The 16,079-nt window shown below is 48.5% G+C and overlaps 1 protein-coding gene across 1 annotated transcript; it reads right to left on the bottom strand.

Moving 5' to 3' along the window:
• Positions 1 to 522: 522 nt before the first annotated feature.
• CCDC127 (coiled-coil domain containing 127) lies at positions 523 to 16,040 on the bottom strand. The gene is made up of 3 exons (XM_002745152.7): positions 15,984 to 16,040; positions 13,519 to 13,649; positions 523 to 4,961 (listed from the first exon to the last, which is right to left on the bottom strand). Exons 2-3 carry the CDS (start codon positions 13,637 to 13,639, stop codon positions 4,300 to 4,302), a joined length of 783 nt encoding a protein of 260 aa, XP_002745198.1. The 5' UTR covers positions 13,640 to 13,649; positions 15,984 to 16,040; the 3' UTR covers positions 523 to 4,299.
• Between the last annotated feature and the right edge of the window lie 39 nt (positions 16,041 to 16,079).

Raw genomic sequence — 16,079 nt, 5'->3', positions numbered from 1 at the left:
AAGTTTCATGAGACAGCCTTAAATCCCTCTTTAACTCTCCAGGCTAGCATGAGCCCACCTCTGTCACGTGCAACCAGAATCTTAAATTAACAGAGAAATACAGCAACTGTTTTGTCAAACCCAGCATAAAGAGAAGAGCCCTTTCAGCCTCAACGTATAAAACCCTGCGCAGTTACACACACAAGTCAAGACAGGTGGAACAAGCCCAACGCTGTCTACACAGCAGGCTGCACCCGTCACAGCCAGCCAGCGTCTAGGGCAGCTGCCTCCCCAAACACACTGGCTCCTCCCAACACCGCATGGGCCGTCCTCCTGCCGGTGGGACAAGGCACCTCCAGGAGGAAGCAACTGTAGCTGCTGGCTGCACACACTGCAGTTCGGCCTCTGCAGTGTCAGTTTTGCTTTTATGTAGCAAATCTATTAAGTGAAAGTAACTTGAAAGCGTTTTCTCTCTTGTCCTGAAAGAGATGATCTTAGTACACTATGAAGCAATCACTTTTTAAACAATCCAACGGGGAACTCGTCAGTTACACATTTTAATTAGACATAACTTCACTTTTAACAAACACACAAATTATCTGGTGATGTTTTTTTCATCAAAACACCCATCATTGCTGCAAGGTTTGCCAGTTTTGCCCTTAAGAAATCAACATGTATCTGCCAGTTCACACGTACATACGTATCTGCACACGTGTGAAATATATGGGAATTATGGATCCTTATCGATGAATGTTAACAGAGAAGGAAAAAGTGCATCCACCAGCGAGCTGACCGGACTCACGAAGAGATGTGCTGCCTCTCGTTTATTTTCAGAATGTCCAGGTCAACCGTGAGGCCTTCTAGCTTTATTCCGAAGTCACGAAGTCTGCACCCAGGCTCTGCAATCTCAATGCCTCCCCGCAAAAGTCCTTCCTTTTTAAGCCACTGCAACCTCATATACAATATTCACTATAAACAAGGATTACAGTGCCCGCCTCCCCTGCACTGTAGCAAGCCCTCCTCTTCCCTAGGAGCCTGGATCTGCTTCTACCCAGGATCTCCTGGAGCCCCGCTCATTACCCCAAAGGGTCCTCCCTGCTTTGCCAGCTCAAGGTGTTTTAGTTCCTGTGATGTCCAAGAAAGCAGCAGGAAAAATGATGCTTTACTCTGATGTCACTACAAATTCTGCACACACACCAACCGGCACAACTATCCTTTTTTGTAACTTTAAACCATTTTGGGTGAAGAAAATTCCACTGGAGAGTCACACGCACCCTCTCCTTCTGCTGATTTTGCTGTGTGCTCAGCTTATCCAAGTATCTTTTGGTACATCTGTGCAGTTATCAAATGGCACAGCACTGTGTAAATATTCCACACCTAACACAATCCATTTCAAGATGGTGGCAGCACATCAACACCCACACTTGCTGACAGAAGGCAGCCGTGCTACACAAACACCAACTAATATCAACCCTATAGAAAGATTGTCTTCCGGCTGGGCATGGCGGCTCATGCCTGTAATCCCAGCACTTTGGGAGGCCGAGGCAGGTGGATCACCTGAGGTCAGGAGTTGGAGACCAGCCTGGCCAGCATGGCGAAACTAGACATGGTCTCAACTAAAAATACAAAAATTAGCCGGGCATGGTGGTAGGAGCCTGTAGTCCCAGCTACTGGGGAGGCTGAGGCAGGAGAATCACTTGAACCCTCGAGGCAGATATTGCAGTGAGCTGAGATTGTGTCACTGCACTCCAGCCTGGGGACAGAACGAGACTCTGTCTCAAAAAAAAAAAAAAAAAAAAAGCTTGTTTTCCTAACTCTGCAGGACTGGGTCAGTGTCCACACTGGCTTGAAAGCTCTGAACATATTTATCTCATTGTAGAAGGAAGCTAGGCTGTGAGCACGCTGGACATTAGAAACAGGGTAACAATGAACAGTTCACCTCGAATATCATTCACCTACAAAGTAGTTACTGTATTTTCTTAATTTAAAGACAAACACAGCGTGTTTCATGCAGGGACACGCAGCACACCCGACTGCCGTGGGAGTGGAGCCTTCACTGCCTTTTAGGCTGCGTCTGACACACCAGGAAGTACAAACGAGAGGAAGAGTCTCGTCCAGATTTACCTAAAAACTGACTTCTAAGCACCAGGTGCAGTGGCTCATGCCTGTAACCCCAGCACTTTGGGAGGCCAAGCGGGGAGGATCACCTGAGGTCAGGAGTTTGAGACCAGCCTGGCCAACATGGTGAAACCTCATCTCTACTAAAAATACAAAAATAAGCTGGGTGTGATGGTGGGTGCCTGTGATCCCAGCTACTCAGGAGGCTGAGGCAGGAAAATTGCTTGAACTCAGGAGGCAGAGGCTGCAGTGAGCCGAGATCATGCCACTGCACTCCAGCCTGGGGGATAGAGATTCCCTCTCAAAAAAAATAAATAAAAATGACTTTTTCTCAGATAAAGTGATGGTGGCAGAGCAGAAGACAAGAAGACAAGGTAGCAGAGCATCTGAGCAGCCTTAGCAGGGCGTGGGCGCCGAAAGCAGAGCCTGGTGGGAGGCCTGTGTCTGCGGCAGGCAGCGCACGCCGGCACTGAGCCCACCTCCTCAGTGCTCAAGGGGTTGGTTCCCAGGATTTCAAACAATGCAGGAGTGTAAAGGGAGTACGGCTCCGGGTTCATCACATGCTCCATGAATCGCGGCTCTCACACTGCCACGTGTTCTATGAGTTTAGGGTTTTTAACAGTTTGTCCAATTCCTGTAAGACAGGCAGGCAGGGAGAACACGGCACATGAAAGCGGATGGACAACCCTGCCCCTGCCCCTGCCCCTGCCCGGCCACTCGCCATCAAATAACTGCACACAGATTACCAGCAGTCCTGGAGAAAAGGTGCCTAGGCGCAGACTGGCTCCCATGCTGTTCCCTTTGTGGGCTCGGGCGGGTTAGCTCTTTCACACCTCTGTAAAGTGAGGTGCATCAGGACAGATTCACACAGCAGGCCCAAGGTGGTGTCCTTCCAAGGACTGTGTGCAAGGCAGGCCCTGGACCGACATCTGGGAACTCGGATTCTGGGAGAGCTCCCAGCACCGTTACTTAAGGGTGGCTCTGTGCCCACAGTGCTTGTGCCAACGGTACAGAGCATACCAGCTCTCCTTCCGGACAGGCCAGGCAGCGTGCCATGGGACCAGCCCTTAGTAAAAGCCCTGGCTGCCGAGTCCCCAGTGGGCTTGTTCTCAGAGTTAAGCGTGTCTGTATGACTCCAGGGAGTGGGCCCTGCGGCGTCAGCACATGGCTCCTCTGAGCACCGCCCACGCACCCTCTGCCTTTGTGCTGAGAGCACCACCCTATGCTGGGCCCTGGGAGATCTCACAGAGGCCACATAACCCCGCAAAGACTAATAGTAACTCTTTTTTTTTTTTTTTTTTTAATTTAGACTAATAGTAACTCTTACTTCATAGGATTAGAATGAGGGTCACATGAGTGAATGTGGACACGGGCTCGACTCCCAGCAGCTACGTGTGACTCACTTCATAGGATTAGACTGAAGATCACGAGTAAATGTGGACACGTGCTCGACTCCCAGCAGCCAGGTGTGACATGGGTGGTAAGTGCCTGTCTACCTGGTCACTGCGGTAAACAATAATATATATAAAAACATTTTGTAAAGAGTGAAGAATTACACAAATAAAAAGTGGCATTATTACTTATAATGGCAAGTATTTCTGAGTAAATATTATTGCTAACAAATATCTGCTTGCTGAATACAGACACAAGCCAAATTCCAAACATACATTAGACAACTAGATACAGGAAACACTTGGTGTTTTCCCCTTATGGGGTGAGAGAGATCTTTATAAAACCTTGATAATATAACATTACCACTTTCTATTATCTGTTCCGCAGTTCTAAACATTATCTGACAAATTCTTACTGTAATCCAGGAGAGAGAAAAATAACTTGAGGGAAAGTATTCGGGAGTGATAAAACAGAAAGAAAATTACCTGTGGTAAGGAACGGTATTGTATTTGACTTTTTTTTACCCTGGAGGTAAAACATGAGGTGACACTTCTGCTTAATACAATACTGGCAGCTTAAAAATGCTTCAGATAAACTGTATCCCCGACAGCTGCAAGCATCAGCAGGAAACCCTCTGTCTCTGAGGATTCACTGCCCTTCTGCTCAGAGGGTGGCGGGAGTGGAGGTCGCTGCTGAAGGGTGATGATGTGGCCACAACCCGGGCAGAGGGGACAGAAGACACCAGAGACCCAGAAGGCACATGACTGCCTGGCCTCGAGTCACTAAAAGCAGTTTTATTTCATTCTTGTTTTACTTTTCGAGGATGGCTTTCTCTACCCTCTTAAACTTTTTCAGTTCAACAGCTAGTTCCCAGTATTTGAGATAGAGCCACATGAGTCTGCCATTCCGGCGTTTGTTGGTATTCCACACATCACCACAGTATGTATCATGCTGAAATATGTCGGTGAGACCGGCTCCCATCTCTAGGTCAGCAGCGACAGGGTCAACGGACGCTCGCACCAGTAAGCTCTTCTCCAGCTCCAGCCGCTTGCTGCGAGGAAGAAACAGACTGCAGTAGATATTCTGTCTTTCTGTGAGAACAGCTTCAAACTCCTTCAGCAAAAGCCCGGCTCTCCTTTGCCAGTTCTCTTCCTTCTGGAGGCAGCTCAAATACGTACTTCTCAAAGGCTGCACCTGTCTTTTTTCTTGCATTATCTGAGCCCGTTCCTCTTCCAGAAGCTTCTTTTCTTCTACCAACTTGCGTCCCTGAGAGATAAGGGCTTCTCGATAACTAGCCGTTCTGTTTTGTTCCTTTTCAAGTTCTAAAGACAGCTGAGCAACAGCACGCCGATTTTCTGAGATCATGGCATGGTACCTGGCTTCCAGATCCCGTTGGAAAGCAGTAGTTCTCTGACGGTATGCTTCTCTCTCTTTTTCTATTTCTTTCTGGGACTCCCTAGACCAAATCCAACCTGACATGAACGAATTGGAGAAAAATACACATAATGAAAAAGTTAGGGCTGATGTTCTATAATCTTCACTTAAATCAGAAGGCAGCTAAGACAGCCTTTCTTTTTTTTTTTTTAATTGCATTTTAGGTTTTGGGGTACATGTGCAGAACATGCAAGATAGTTGCATAGGTACACACATGGCAGTGTGATTTGCTGCCTTCCTCCCCTTCACCCTCACCTGGCATTTCTCCCCATGCTATCCCTCCCCAGCTCCCCCCAGCATTTCAATAAAAGCTTAAGACCTCAGCCATACCAAGAAGATCACTTTTATATAAAAATGTGTAACAGGCAAAGTTCTTATCTTAAAATCAGAGGCTGGGTGACCAGAAGACCCTAACCCCAGCCCTTTCCTTCTTCTAATTTGTTGTTGCTAAGAAGATCTGCCACTGCTGTTTTCTCCTCTCAGACCCTCCACATTTGCCTACTCTGGCTCCTGTACAACTGGCAAAGTTTAACATATTTGGGTCGGCTTCAACTCCCGTTGGCCAGGTTCTTATACAAGTTGTATATAGCTTTGCCTGGTGGTGACTGGTAAACGGCCTGAGTGGGAGATACTGCTTATGTTTTGATAAGAGCACAAAAAATAAAGTGGGTTAAGAAGTTCAGCCTCAAGACATGGTGGGCTTCTTTCCTCCAACGGGAGACTGCTGGAATCTCACAAAAACAGGACGGGGATTGCTGGGAGGCTGAAGTGGGCACTGCCCAGCTCTGCCCCCACACCGAGGAGCAGCAGGGCTGCCCTGCATGCAGAGAAACCCAGTGTCTCTAAGACCTGATGACCCACAAAGCCTGCTGGCTAGCAGGCGCCTGGCTCCGGATGCAGTCACCACTCTTTCCCCATCCCATGAGTAACAGCTGGATGTGTTTCAACAATAAAAAAATGAAAGTGAGACAATACTTCCATCCACATTCCGAACCGATGCTATTGCTCTATAATTTAATGAACGTTGGAGCAACTACATGCTAAGTCTTAGTTTTCCAAAATAACGATGTGTTCCGCTTGTACATTCTAAGGGCAGCGTGGATTTGAGTCCCCTGGAAAACAGATTTGTTCGGCAAATTTTCAAAGCCCAATGCCCCAGAAGCCACTGAAAGCAGCAGTCTGGATTCTCTCAGGCACGTGTACCCTGCACCCCGTCCCCCACGCCCCACGCTGTGGGACTCCCTCATCTGTAGCCACGTCTAGAATCCCTGCAGTTTCCATCAACTGTAATGGTTCTCTCCCTCCTTTTGCTGCTTCCCCCAACCCAGGTGGTGTCCTTGCCATTCAGTTTTTTCCCAGGTCATTAACGATCACCTTTGTGGGAGCAATTCCATGATAGCAAGACTTCCCTTCACCTGAAAGCCGGTCTCCCTTGGATACGCTATTGCCGCCTCACTGCACAAGCACAAGACCAAACTCATCCTTCCTCAACCAAAAAGAGCTGCTAGTCCTGCTTCAGATGACAACCCAAACTCATGTCATCCTTGTCTTCTCCCGCTGACAAGAGCTCACAGGCAGGGGGCCTGATCAGGAAAGAGGCAGTCACAACGTCACTCAATAAGCACTGAGGGGTTTGCAAAGGTGAGTGAGAAGAGAGAAGGGAAGGCTCATCTGGTTTTGGTGAAGTCCAGGAAGGCTCCATAAAGAGGTGAATGAACAAACTCTGGAAGGCTGAACAGGAGCTGCAAGGAAAAGTCACCTCAAGTCAAATGAGCAGGGCAGGAGAGGGCATCGGAGAGCAAGAGCTTCCAGGCACCGTATGTTTTGGGACATATGTTCTGGGGATGGGGCGTATGTCAAGAAGATGGAGCTGGCTCTGGAAAGTCTCAGGTGCCAAATGAGAGGGGTCCCAAGAGACCCAGACAAGGAGCCCGGGATGTGCCCTGCAGCCATGAGGAGTCAAAGGAATAACCTGATTTAGGAGCATCCAATAGGTGTGGAGGACTGGAGGTGGGGCTGGGAGGGGTGGGCAGAACCAAGGGGAGGCAGGGGCCACTCCCTGATACAATCTGGGTGCAATCTGAGTCAAGTCACGTCCCTGACACATAAAACAACTGGAAGACTAATACAGACAATGACATACAGTTAAACATCAGACCACACCATACGGGCTGTGCTTATTGGGAAGTTTTTGGCTGGTTGGGGAGCCAGGCAGGGGAGGCTACAGCCAATTTTGCAGAGGAAAGTGTGGCACGACAGGCTGGGTATCAGGAAAACCTTAATTCTGAGTCTGACCTGACAGATGTCTCGTGACTTTGGGCACAGGCAACTTTTCAAAGCCTCAGTTTCAGTTGGGACTGCTGCTTCTGGGAAGATGGGGCGGACATCCTCCCTATTGTTCTTGTTAAGTACACTAACAATCCCTGACATCATCTATAAAACGAGATGACTCTGAAAGGGGGAGAGAAGGCAAACTGGCTTGGCTCCTTGGGACCCCAGGAGCCACATGGGGGCAAGTCCTCTAGGTTTTCATTTTGCCTCATAGATCCCAGACTTGGAGCTGAAGACACAGGCATTGGAAATCTTGACGGTTGCACATAAAAAAAGAAACTAACGAAGCCTCCTCTCTCTGCCCAAAGGACCACGATAGGGGCCTAGCAAGAGAGAAAATGTTCTTACAATAATCACTCTACGTCAGTCAAATAACACGGAAAAACTGTGGCCCACCTCCACCCACATGGGTAAAGGCTGAACAGGAGCCACTCCCACACAGCTGCAAACACAGGGTATGGTTGGGGGAGCCACATGGGGAGCAGCAGTGAGGTCTTCCTGGCAGGGAACACCAGTGGAGGCCAGGGGGCTAGAACTCCCACCCTTTCCTCGGGGGCCCACGGGGGCCAGAAGCTGAGTGGGGAGCCTGGACTTCCAGCCCAACCTGGCAATAAGGAGGCCACATGGCCCTTCCCCTGCCAGGGTGGGTTCCAAAAAGCCAGCTAAAACCGAAGGTTTAAATAAAAACCAGTGTTTCATCACATAATATGCAAAATGCCTAGGGTCCAATAGAAAATAACTCATAACACCAAGGCCCAGGACGGGTCATGCCAAATGAACAAAGATAACCAACAGATGCCAATAGCCAGGTGAGAGATGGCAGTATTATCCAGCAAGACAGAAAGTCTAAGAAAATAAACAGAAGACGCCCAGGTGCAGTGGCGTGTCCCTGTAATCCCAGAACTTTGGAAGGCCATGGCGGGCAGATCATGAGGTCAAGAGATAACAGCCTAACCTGGCCAATAAGGTGAAACCTCATCTCTATAAAAAATACAAATATTTTCCAGGTGTGGTGGTGCATGCCTGTGGTCCCAGCTATTCTGGAGGCTGAGGCAGAAGAATCACTTGAACCCTGGAGGTAGAGGTTGCAGTGAACCGATATCGAGCTACTGCACTCCAGCCTGTCAACACAGTGAGATGCCATATCTAAATAAATAAATAGAAGACATAAAGAGCCAAATGAAAATTCCAGAACTGAAAAACATAACAACTGGAAGAAAAACCAGAATGACAGAATGGACATGGAGGAGTGAAAGAAGCGAACCCCAGGCTGAGACTCGGGACTTCTTCCCTCACAAACACAGAAACAAAATCCGTCACAGCCTCACCGCAGACATGATTCTACAGGACACGAAAGTAACTCTACAGCATGACCACGTGAGGATTGCTCCAGAGACAAAAGCCTGCTTCAATATTCAAAAATCAATGTAATCTAACACATTACTAAGCTGATGAAGAAAAATCACATGATCACATCAATTAAAACAAAAAAATGGATCAAATTCAACACCTATTCATGAAAACCAGAAATACAGGGAGCTTCCCTGACTTGATAAAGTACATTTATGGAACACCTGCGGCTGACTCTGTACTTAGCTGGGAGAGGCCAAGGGCATCCTCTCTCAGGTCAGGGACCGTCCAACAGAGTCCCAGAACCTGCAGCCAGTGCCGGAAGGCAAGACAAAGAAATCAAAGGCAAACAGGTTAGAAAGACGAGATACAACTAAAGTCTTATCCCTTATAATACAATCAACTCAAACAGGAAGGGCTTAAATATACAACTAAAACTTTAGGGGAAAAGCCGTCAGGATCTAGGGCAGAGTTCTCAGACTTCCACGAAAAGCATGGTTCATAAAAAGAAACGATGGTGAGCTGCATTTCAGGAACATTACAGCTGCCACTGCAAATGCCCCTGTGAAGAGAATGAAAAGATGGGCTACCGACTGGGAGGGGACACTTGCAAGCCACATACCCAAGTGAGCACCAGCATCTAAGACATATTAACAACTCTCAAAACTCAATGTTGAAAAACAAGCAGTCCTATTAGAAAATGGCTGAAAGATAACAACGCTCATTTCATCAGGATACGCTGACGGCAGTGAGCACGTGAAGAGATGCAGGACATCGCTCACTACAGCCACGATGAGAAGATGCTCAACACCGCACAGTAGAGCCACGACAGAGGCGGCACCACACTCCCATCAGGACGGGCTGGACAGGACAGCAGTGCGAGAACCGCACTCCCATCACTACGGGCTGGACAGGACAGCAGTGTGAGAACCGCACTCCCATCACTACGGGCTGGACAGGACAGCAGCGTGAACACCACACTCCCATCAGGACGGGCTGGACAGGATAGCAGTGTGAGCACCACACTCCCATCACGACGGGCTGGACAGGACAGCAGAGTGAGCACTGCACTCCCATCACTACGGGCTGGACAGGACAGCAGCGTGAGCACCACACTCCCATCACTATGGGAGGGACAGGACAGCAGCGTGAGCACCACACTCCCATCACTATGGGAGGGACAGGACAGCAGCGTGAGCACCACACTCCCATCACTATGGGAGGGACAGGACAGCAGCGTGAGCCCCACACTCCCATTGGGACGGGCTGGACAGGATAGCAGTGTGAGCACCGCACTCCCATCACTACGGGCTGGACAGGACAGCAGTGTGAGCACCGCACTCCCATCACTATGGGCTGGACAGGACAGCAGCGTGAGCTCTGCACTCCCATCACTACGGGCTGGACAGGACAGCAGCCTGAGCTCCGCACTCCCATCACTATGGGCTGGACAGGACAGCAGCGTGAGCACCGCACTCCCATCACTATGGGCTAAACAGGACAGCAGCGTGAGCTCTGCGCTCCCATAACTACGGGCTGGACAGGACAGCAGTGTGAGCACCGCACTCCCATCACTACGGGCTGGACAGGACAGCAGCGTGAACACCACACTCCCATCACTATGGGAGGGACAGGACAGCAGCGTGAGCACCACACTCCCATCACTACGGGAGGGACAGGACAGCAGCATGAGCACCACACTCCCATCACTATGGGAGGGACAGGACAGCAGCGTGAGCCCCACACTCCTATCGAGACGGGCTGGACAGGATAGCAGTGTGAGCACCGCACTCCCATCACTACGGGCTGGACAGGACAGCAGCGTGAGCTCTGCACTCCCATCACTACGGGCTGGACAGGACAGCAGCGTGAGCTCTGCACTCCCATCACTACGGGCTGGACAGGACAGCAGCGTGAGCTCTGCACTCCCATCACTACGGGCGGGACAGGACAGCAGTGTCAGCACCACACTCCCATCACTATGGGCTGGACAGGACAGCAGAGAAACACCAAATGCTGACCAGGAGGTAGAGAAACTGATCCACTCATGTGTTGCTGGTGAGAACCTACAATGGTGCAGCTACTTGGGAAACTATTTGGCCCTTTCTTAAAAAACTAAACATGCAACTACCATAAACCTAGTGACTGCACTTCCGGCCGTTTATCCCAGAGAAAGGAGAACTTAACATCCACACAACTACCATAAACCTAGTGACTGCACTTCCGGCCGTTTATCCCAGAGAAAGGAGAACTTAACATCCACACAACTACCATAAACCTAGTGACTGCACTTCCGGCCGTTTATCCCAGAGAAAGGAGAACTTAACATCCACACAACTACCATAAACCTAGTGACTGCACTTCCGGCCGTTTATCCCAGAGAAAGGAGAACTTAACATCCACACCACAACCTGCACAACAATGTTTATGACAGCTTTATTCGTAATAGCTGAGAACCGGAAATGACCCAGATGTCTTTCAGTGGTGAAACACACAGTGATACGTCCATGTCATCAAACATGACTCAGCAACAGAAATACCAATGAACTGCTGATACAGCAACAATCTGCATGGATCTCGGGGGACTATGCTGAGTGAAAAAAGCCAAGCCAAAAGGTTACATACCATTCAAGTGCATTTCTATAACACTCTTGAAATGACAAAAGTCTGGAGGTGAGGAACAGATTAGCGGCTGCCAGGAGTTGTGGAGGAAGGTGGGGTACCCAAGGGCAGCCTGAGGGGCCCCGCCAGGAGTTGTGGAGGAAGGTGGGGTACCCAAGGGCAGCCTGAGGGGCCCCGGGACTGCTGTACCTTGACTGACTCCTGGCGGATGTCTTGACTGTGACACTGCCCTGTTGTTTTGCAGATGTTTCCATTGGGGAAAGCTGGGTAGAGGGTACATGGGCTCTCGGTATTACTGATTATAACTCCATGTGATTTACAATGACCCCAAAATAAAATGTTTAATTAAAAGAAACTGAGTTGGACCCAGTGAACTCAACCAGTCCCTTTCAGCTCTAGGACGATGTGTTTTCTAGGTCAGGGGAGGAAAGAGGAGGTAAAGGAACGCTAGAGGGAGAAAGCCTGGAGAGAGGAGATGGGGAAGGGGAATCAGGAAGACCGAGAGAAAAGCGGGGAAAGCAGAATGGCAGAGGGGTGTGAAGAGAGAGAAGCTCACTGGAGCGCTGAGACCCTGAACACTCTTCCTCACGGTAAGAATTTCTCCACGGACTGCTCTAGCCTGAAAGCACAATTATACACACTTCTACGTTATGTTAAGTAAAAACTAGCAAATGACGTAGGTGATCAGGACAAAACTAGCCTCTCATCAATAAATCATTCAACAGCGTTTATCAAGTATTCATCTGTCTTCCTCTTCTACACTACAGTGGGGCTGGTCAACGCTCCTGTGTGAAACAGAACCTCAAACACATCACAACACACCTTTGGAGAATCCTCCTAAGAAAGCCAAGTTAACAGTTACCTCTGACCACATGACCTCAGCAAAACACCAAGAAGAAAAAATAAAATATTCTTCAACCCTTTTCGGGGACAAAAAGCATCATTTCAAACGTCCAAGAAGGGAAGGCAAGAATTATTTCAAAGTGAAAGTTACCATGAAAGGCTATAAAAGCTGAAGATGAGTCTGAAAAACAATTGGAAAATGAGTCACTTCAGGGCCTCTCCCAGCCTCAAAGCCAATTAATTATTATATTAGTAAGAGTAATTTTAAGGCTTCCAATCCACTCACCCTAGCCACAGGCAACAGCAGCCTCTCCGAGTGTTAAGTGTTTTTTTCCAAGCCTGCAGGCGGGTGAGCTTTTTAGGTGGCAGCCCGTTAGGGCTGTATGTGGACCAGCCTTGTCCTTCACGAAGGGGGCACTGTGCAGATCACTGAATCAAAAACCACCTGCTCTTACCAGCCTCCACTTCCTCTACAGCAAAACTTTAGACCTGCGACATCAAAGCAGATAAGAGGCCCTACAGAAAACACACCACTACAGCTAGAGGACAGGTTTGCCTTTCACCCATTCAATTACTCGGTTTCTCATGCTCTGAAGTGCCAGCCCAGAACCAGGGAATGAGAAGCACAAACTCACTCCTCTACATCAGTGAATTGACTGTGTGCTGGGGATATGATAAGTCTGCATGTGACTGGTAGGTCCCCAAAGTGACACCAAGTCAATCCAAACTAGAGAGAATTTCTGGCCAGGAGGAGCAGAGATTTCACAGATGATGCCTTTCAAAATTGACTTCCTGAACATTAAACATCACTGGTTTTCCAAAACTGTTTTGTTTTTTAACCCTGCTGCCCAGGCTGGAGGGCAAGTGGTACGATCTCCACTCACTGCAGCCTCAACCTCCAGACTCAACTGATCTTCCCACCTCAGCCTCCTGAGTAGCTGAGACTACAGTTGTGTGCCGCTAATTTTTTTTTTTGGTAGAGACGGGGTTTTGCTCTGTTGCTCGGGCTGGTCATGCGATCTGCCCACCTGGACCTCACAGAGTACTGGTATTACAGGTGTGAGCCACCATACCCCCTCATCGGTCCTTATGAGGGCACCTGAAACAAAGGACCCCCCACCCCTCACTCTTCCACTGGAGAGCAGCAAAGCCTTGAGAGAGAACTAATAGCTATTAAAACCTACCCCAAACAAAATACTTCTAAACGCATTGGCTTACTTAATCCCCGCAATGTGCTGAGGTTAGGTATGATTATCCATCTCCATGAACAGGAAAACGGAGCCTCAGAGTTAAGTAATTTGCCCACAGTTCACTGCATGGGATAAAACTCGGCTGTCCTTGGAAGGTCCCAAAGTCACGGCCTTCAGGCTCCCACACCATGCTGCCTCCCTCACCGGGCTCCACACTCACAGCTTAGAAAACATGAATCTTAAGGAAACCATGACTTACGAAAAGCAGCCAGTCCCAGCATTGGAACCAATAGGGCATAATTCCATCTGCTTCCATCACCACCATCCGCCCTGGAATTAGGCCGGATATTCCAATTTGGGGGATCATTTAGGTTATTCATGGAGATATACCTTGAAGTAAAGAATAAGAATGTTAACTACTTTTATTCAAGAAAATTTCTTCAGTTTTAACTATGTGCTGCACAGCACTGAGCCCTACGGGATTAAAGGAGAAAAAACACAAGACCTTAGACGCAGGCGACTCACAACCTGGTCGGGGAAGGTGGAGAAAGCAGACATGTCTCAGCCATCTGGAACGCAGGCAGAATGAGGTACGTTCATGTATAGCTGCTGTGATGGTTAATTCTGTGTGTCAACTTGACTGTGCCACGGGGTGCCCAGATACGTGCTTTAACATTATTTCTGGGTGTGTCTGCAAGGGTGTTTCTGGATGAGATTAGCATTTGAAACCTTAAACCAATTCCTTACATCTCTCCCCTCTACTGCTTGTCTCTCTGGAGAACCCTAATAGAGTTGTATGAACAATACAGAAGCAACTCAGTAAAAGTAGGCTCACACTGACACTGTCACATGAGCTAGCGTTTGAAGAGTGAGCAGCATTTAAACAGGCAGAGATAGAAGGAAAGGGTCTTCTGATCCGGAGGAAGACTGTGAGGAAGGCAGGGAGGGGTCATGTGATGGGGAAGGTACGAACAGGGCTAGAAGCTGCTCAGGCCTCCTCCTGTGGTGGTGATAAATGCAGAGATTACAGAGCTGCCTGCTTCAGGCTCAACATGCACCCTCTATAGCTAGCCTGGGTTTATATGAATTACAATTTACTGTGTACCTACACAAGGTTTCACATTTTCACAAACGAGTCACTTCGTTTACATGTGACCTCCATAAATACATACGATGACAAAATACCCAATCAAGGGATGTATAAGAAACAAGAAATCCAATTTCTGAAAACTTTTCATCTGATTTTCAACGAATACTTGTTTAACACCTAAAGACAGAAAATTATAATATACAATAAAGATATGACAAAAATATGTCTTGGAGCTTAATACTAAGGGATTGTGGTAATTATAGAATTAAAAAAATTAAGGCTGGTGAGGTGGCTCTCGCCTGTAATCCCAGCACTTTGGGAAGCCAAAGCAGGTGGATCACCTGAGGTTAGGAGTTTGAAACCATCCTGGCCAATATGGTAAAACCCCATCTCTACTTAAAATACAAAAAATTAGCTGGGCACGGTGGCGCGTGCCTGAAATCCCAGCTACTTGGGAGGCTGAGGGAGGAGAACTGCCTGAACCCAGGAGGCGGAGGTTGCAGTGAGCCGAGATCACGCCATTGCACTCCAGCCTGGGTAACAAGAGCGAAACTCCATCTCAAAAAAAAAAAACAAAAATTAGCTGGGCATGATGGCGGGCACCTGTAGTTCCAGCTACTTGGGAGGCTGAGGCAGGAGAATCTCTTGAACCCTGGAGGTGGAGGTTATAGTGACACAAGATCATGCCATTGCACTCCAGCCTTGCAACAAGAGCTAAACTCCATCTCAAACAAAACAAAACAAAACAAAAAAATAGATAACTAACCTAGGACCAAAACTGCATAACTTTCAAAAAAATGTCTAGGAGGCATTATGTTTATTAACTGCAAGCCAATAAATGCCACATCTGGGGCATGCATCTAAGGAAATAATTCTAAAGATAAAGTTATGGTCACAGATATGTTCTTTATGGTGTTATTTATTAGCAGCAAAAATGGGAAACCCAAATATCAACAAAATGGGACTGAATCATTGAAAACTTACTAAAATAACTCAAAACAGTTAAAAAACATTATGTACAATAGGAAGATTTTAATACTTTAAAGTGAAAAGGCAGGAAACAGAATTACTAATGATTATTGGTTTAATTTTCATGCCACTTCATTCCACAAAAAGATCTCAGGTATTTTACAAAACGACACACTAGAAAAATTAAAACACTATCCGAACCAGAAGCAAAATCAGGGTAAGCTGGCAGAAAGTCGTATAAGCCAAAGGGATCGCAGCTTTCAAAGCTGACCCAGGCGGCGCGCTGTGGCTCCGCCCGTAATCCCACATGTTAGGAGGCAGAGGAGGGAGGATCGCTTGAGGCCAAGAGTTCGAGACCGGGCAACAAAGCGAGAGCCCGCCTCTACAAAAAATTTAAAAATTAGCCGGAAGCCAGAGGCTGGGGACATGAATGAGGGTGACTCCCACCCCTCCGAGGCCGGAGGCCGAGGGTCACTCCCGCTCACTAGAGGCCGGAGGCCCAAGGCAGCTCCCGCCCAACCCCGCGGACAAGCGCCGCCCCTCCGACCCCATTCCCTGAGGGCTGGACGTTCAGGCCCTCTCGATCTGGGCGATCCCGGAGAACCATCCACGGGGCTTTAAAAATGTTGGTGCCCGACACCTCCCCAGAACAGGGCCCGCCCTACCTCAGTCCGAGAAAGCGGGACCTCGGTGTCGCCCCCAGCGCCACCGTCCGCAAGTCCGCTTTGCGCAGGCGCGGCGCCCCCACTCAGCCCCCGCCC

This window comes from Callithrix jacchus, chromosome 2 (genome assembly GCF_049354715.1).
Source record: "Callithrix jacchus isolate 240 chromosome 2, calJac240_pri, whole genome shotgun sequence".
Taxonomy (NCBI): Eukaryota; Metazoa; Chordata; class Mammalia; order Primates; family Cebidae; genus Callithrix; species Callithrix jacchus.
The sequence above is the reverse complement of the archived record's forward strand: the minus strand, read 5'-3'. Positions and strand labels throughout refer to the sequence as shown.

Excerpts from the sequence above, each read along its gene's own strand:
- CCDC127 (XM_002745152.7), bottom strand. The coding sequence starts at position 13,639 with ATGAATAACCTAAATGATCCCCCAAATTGGAATATCCGGCCTAATTCC. Across the intron at positions 4,962-13,518 it reads GCTGGGACTGGCTGCTTTTC|GTTGGATTTGGTCTAGGGAG; the intron begins GTAAGTCATGGT and ends CGTTCATGTCAG.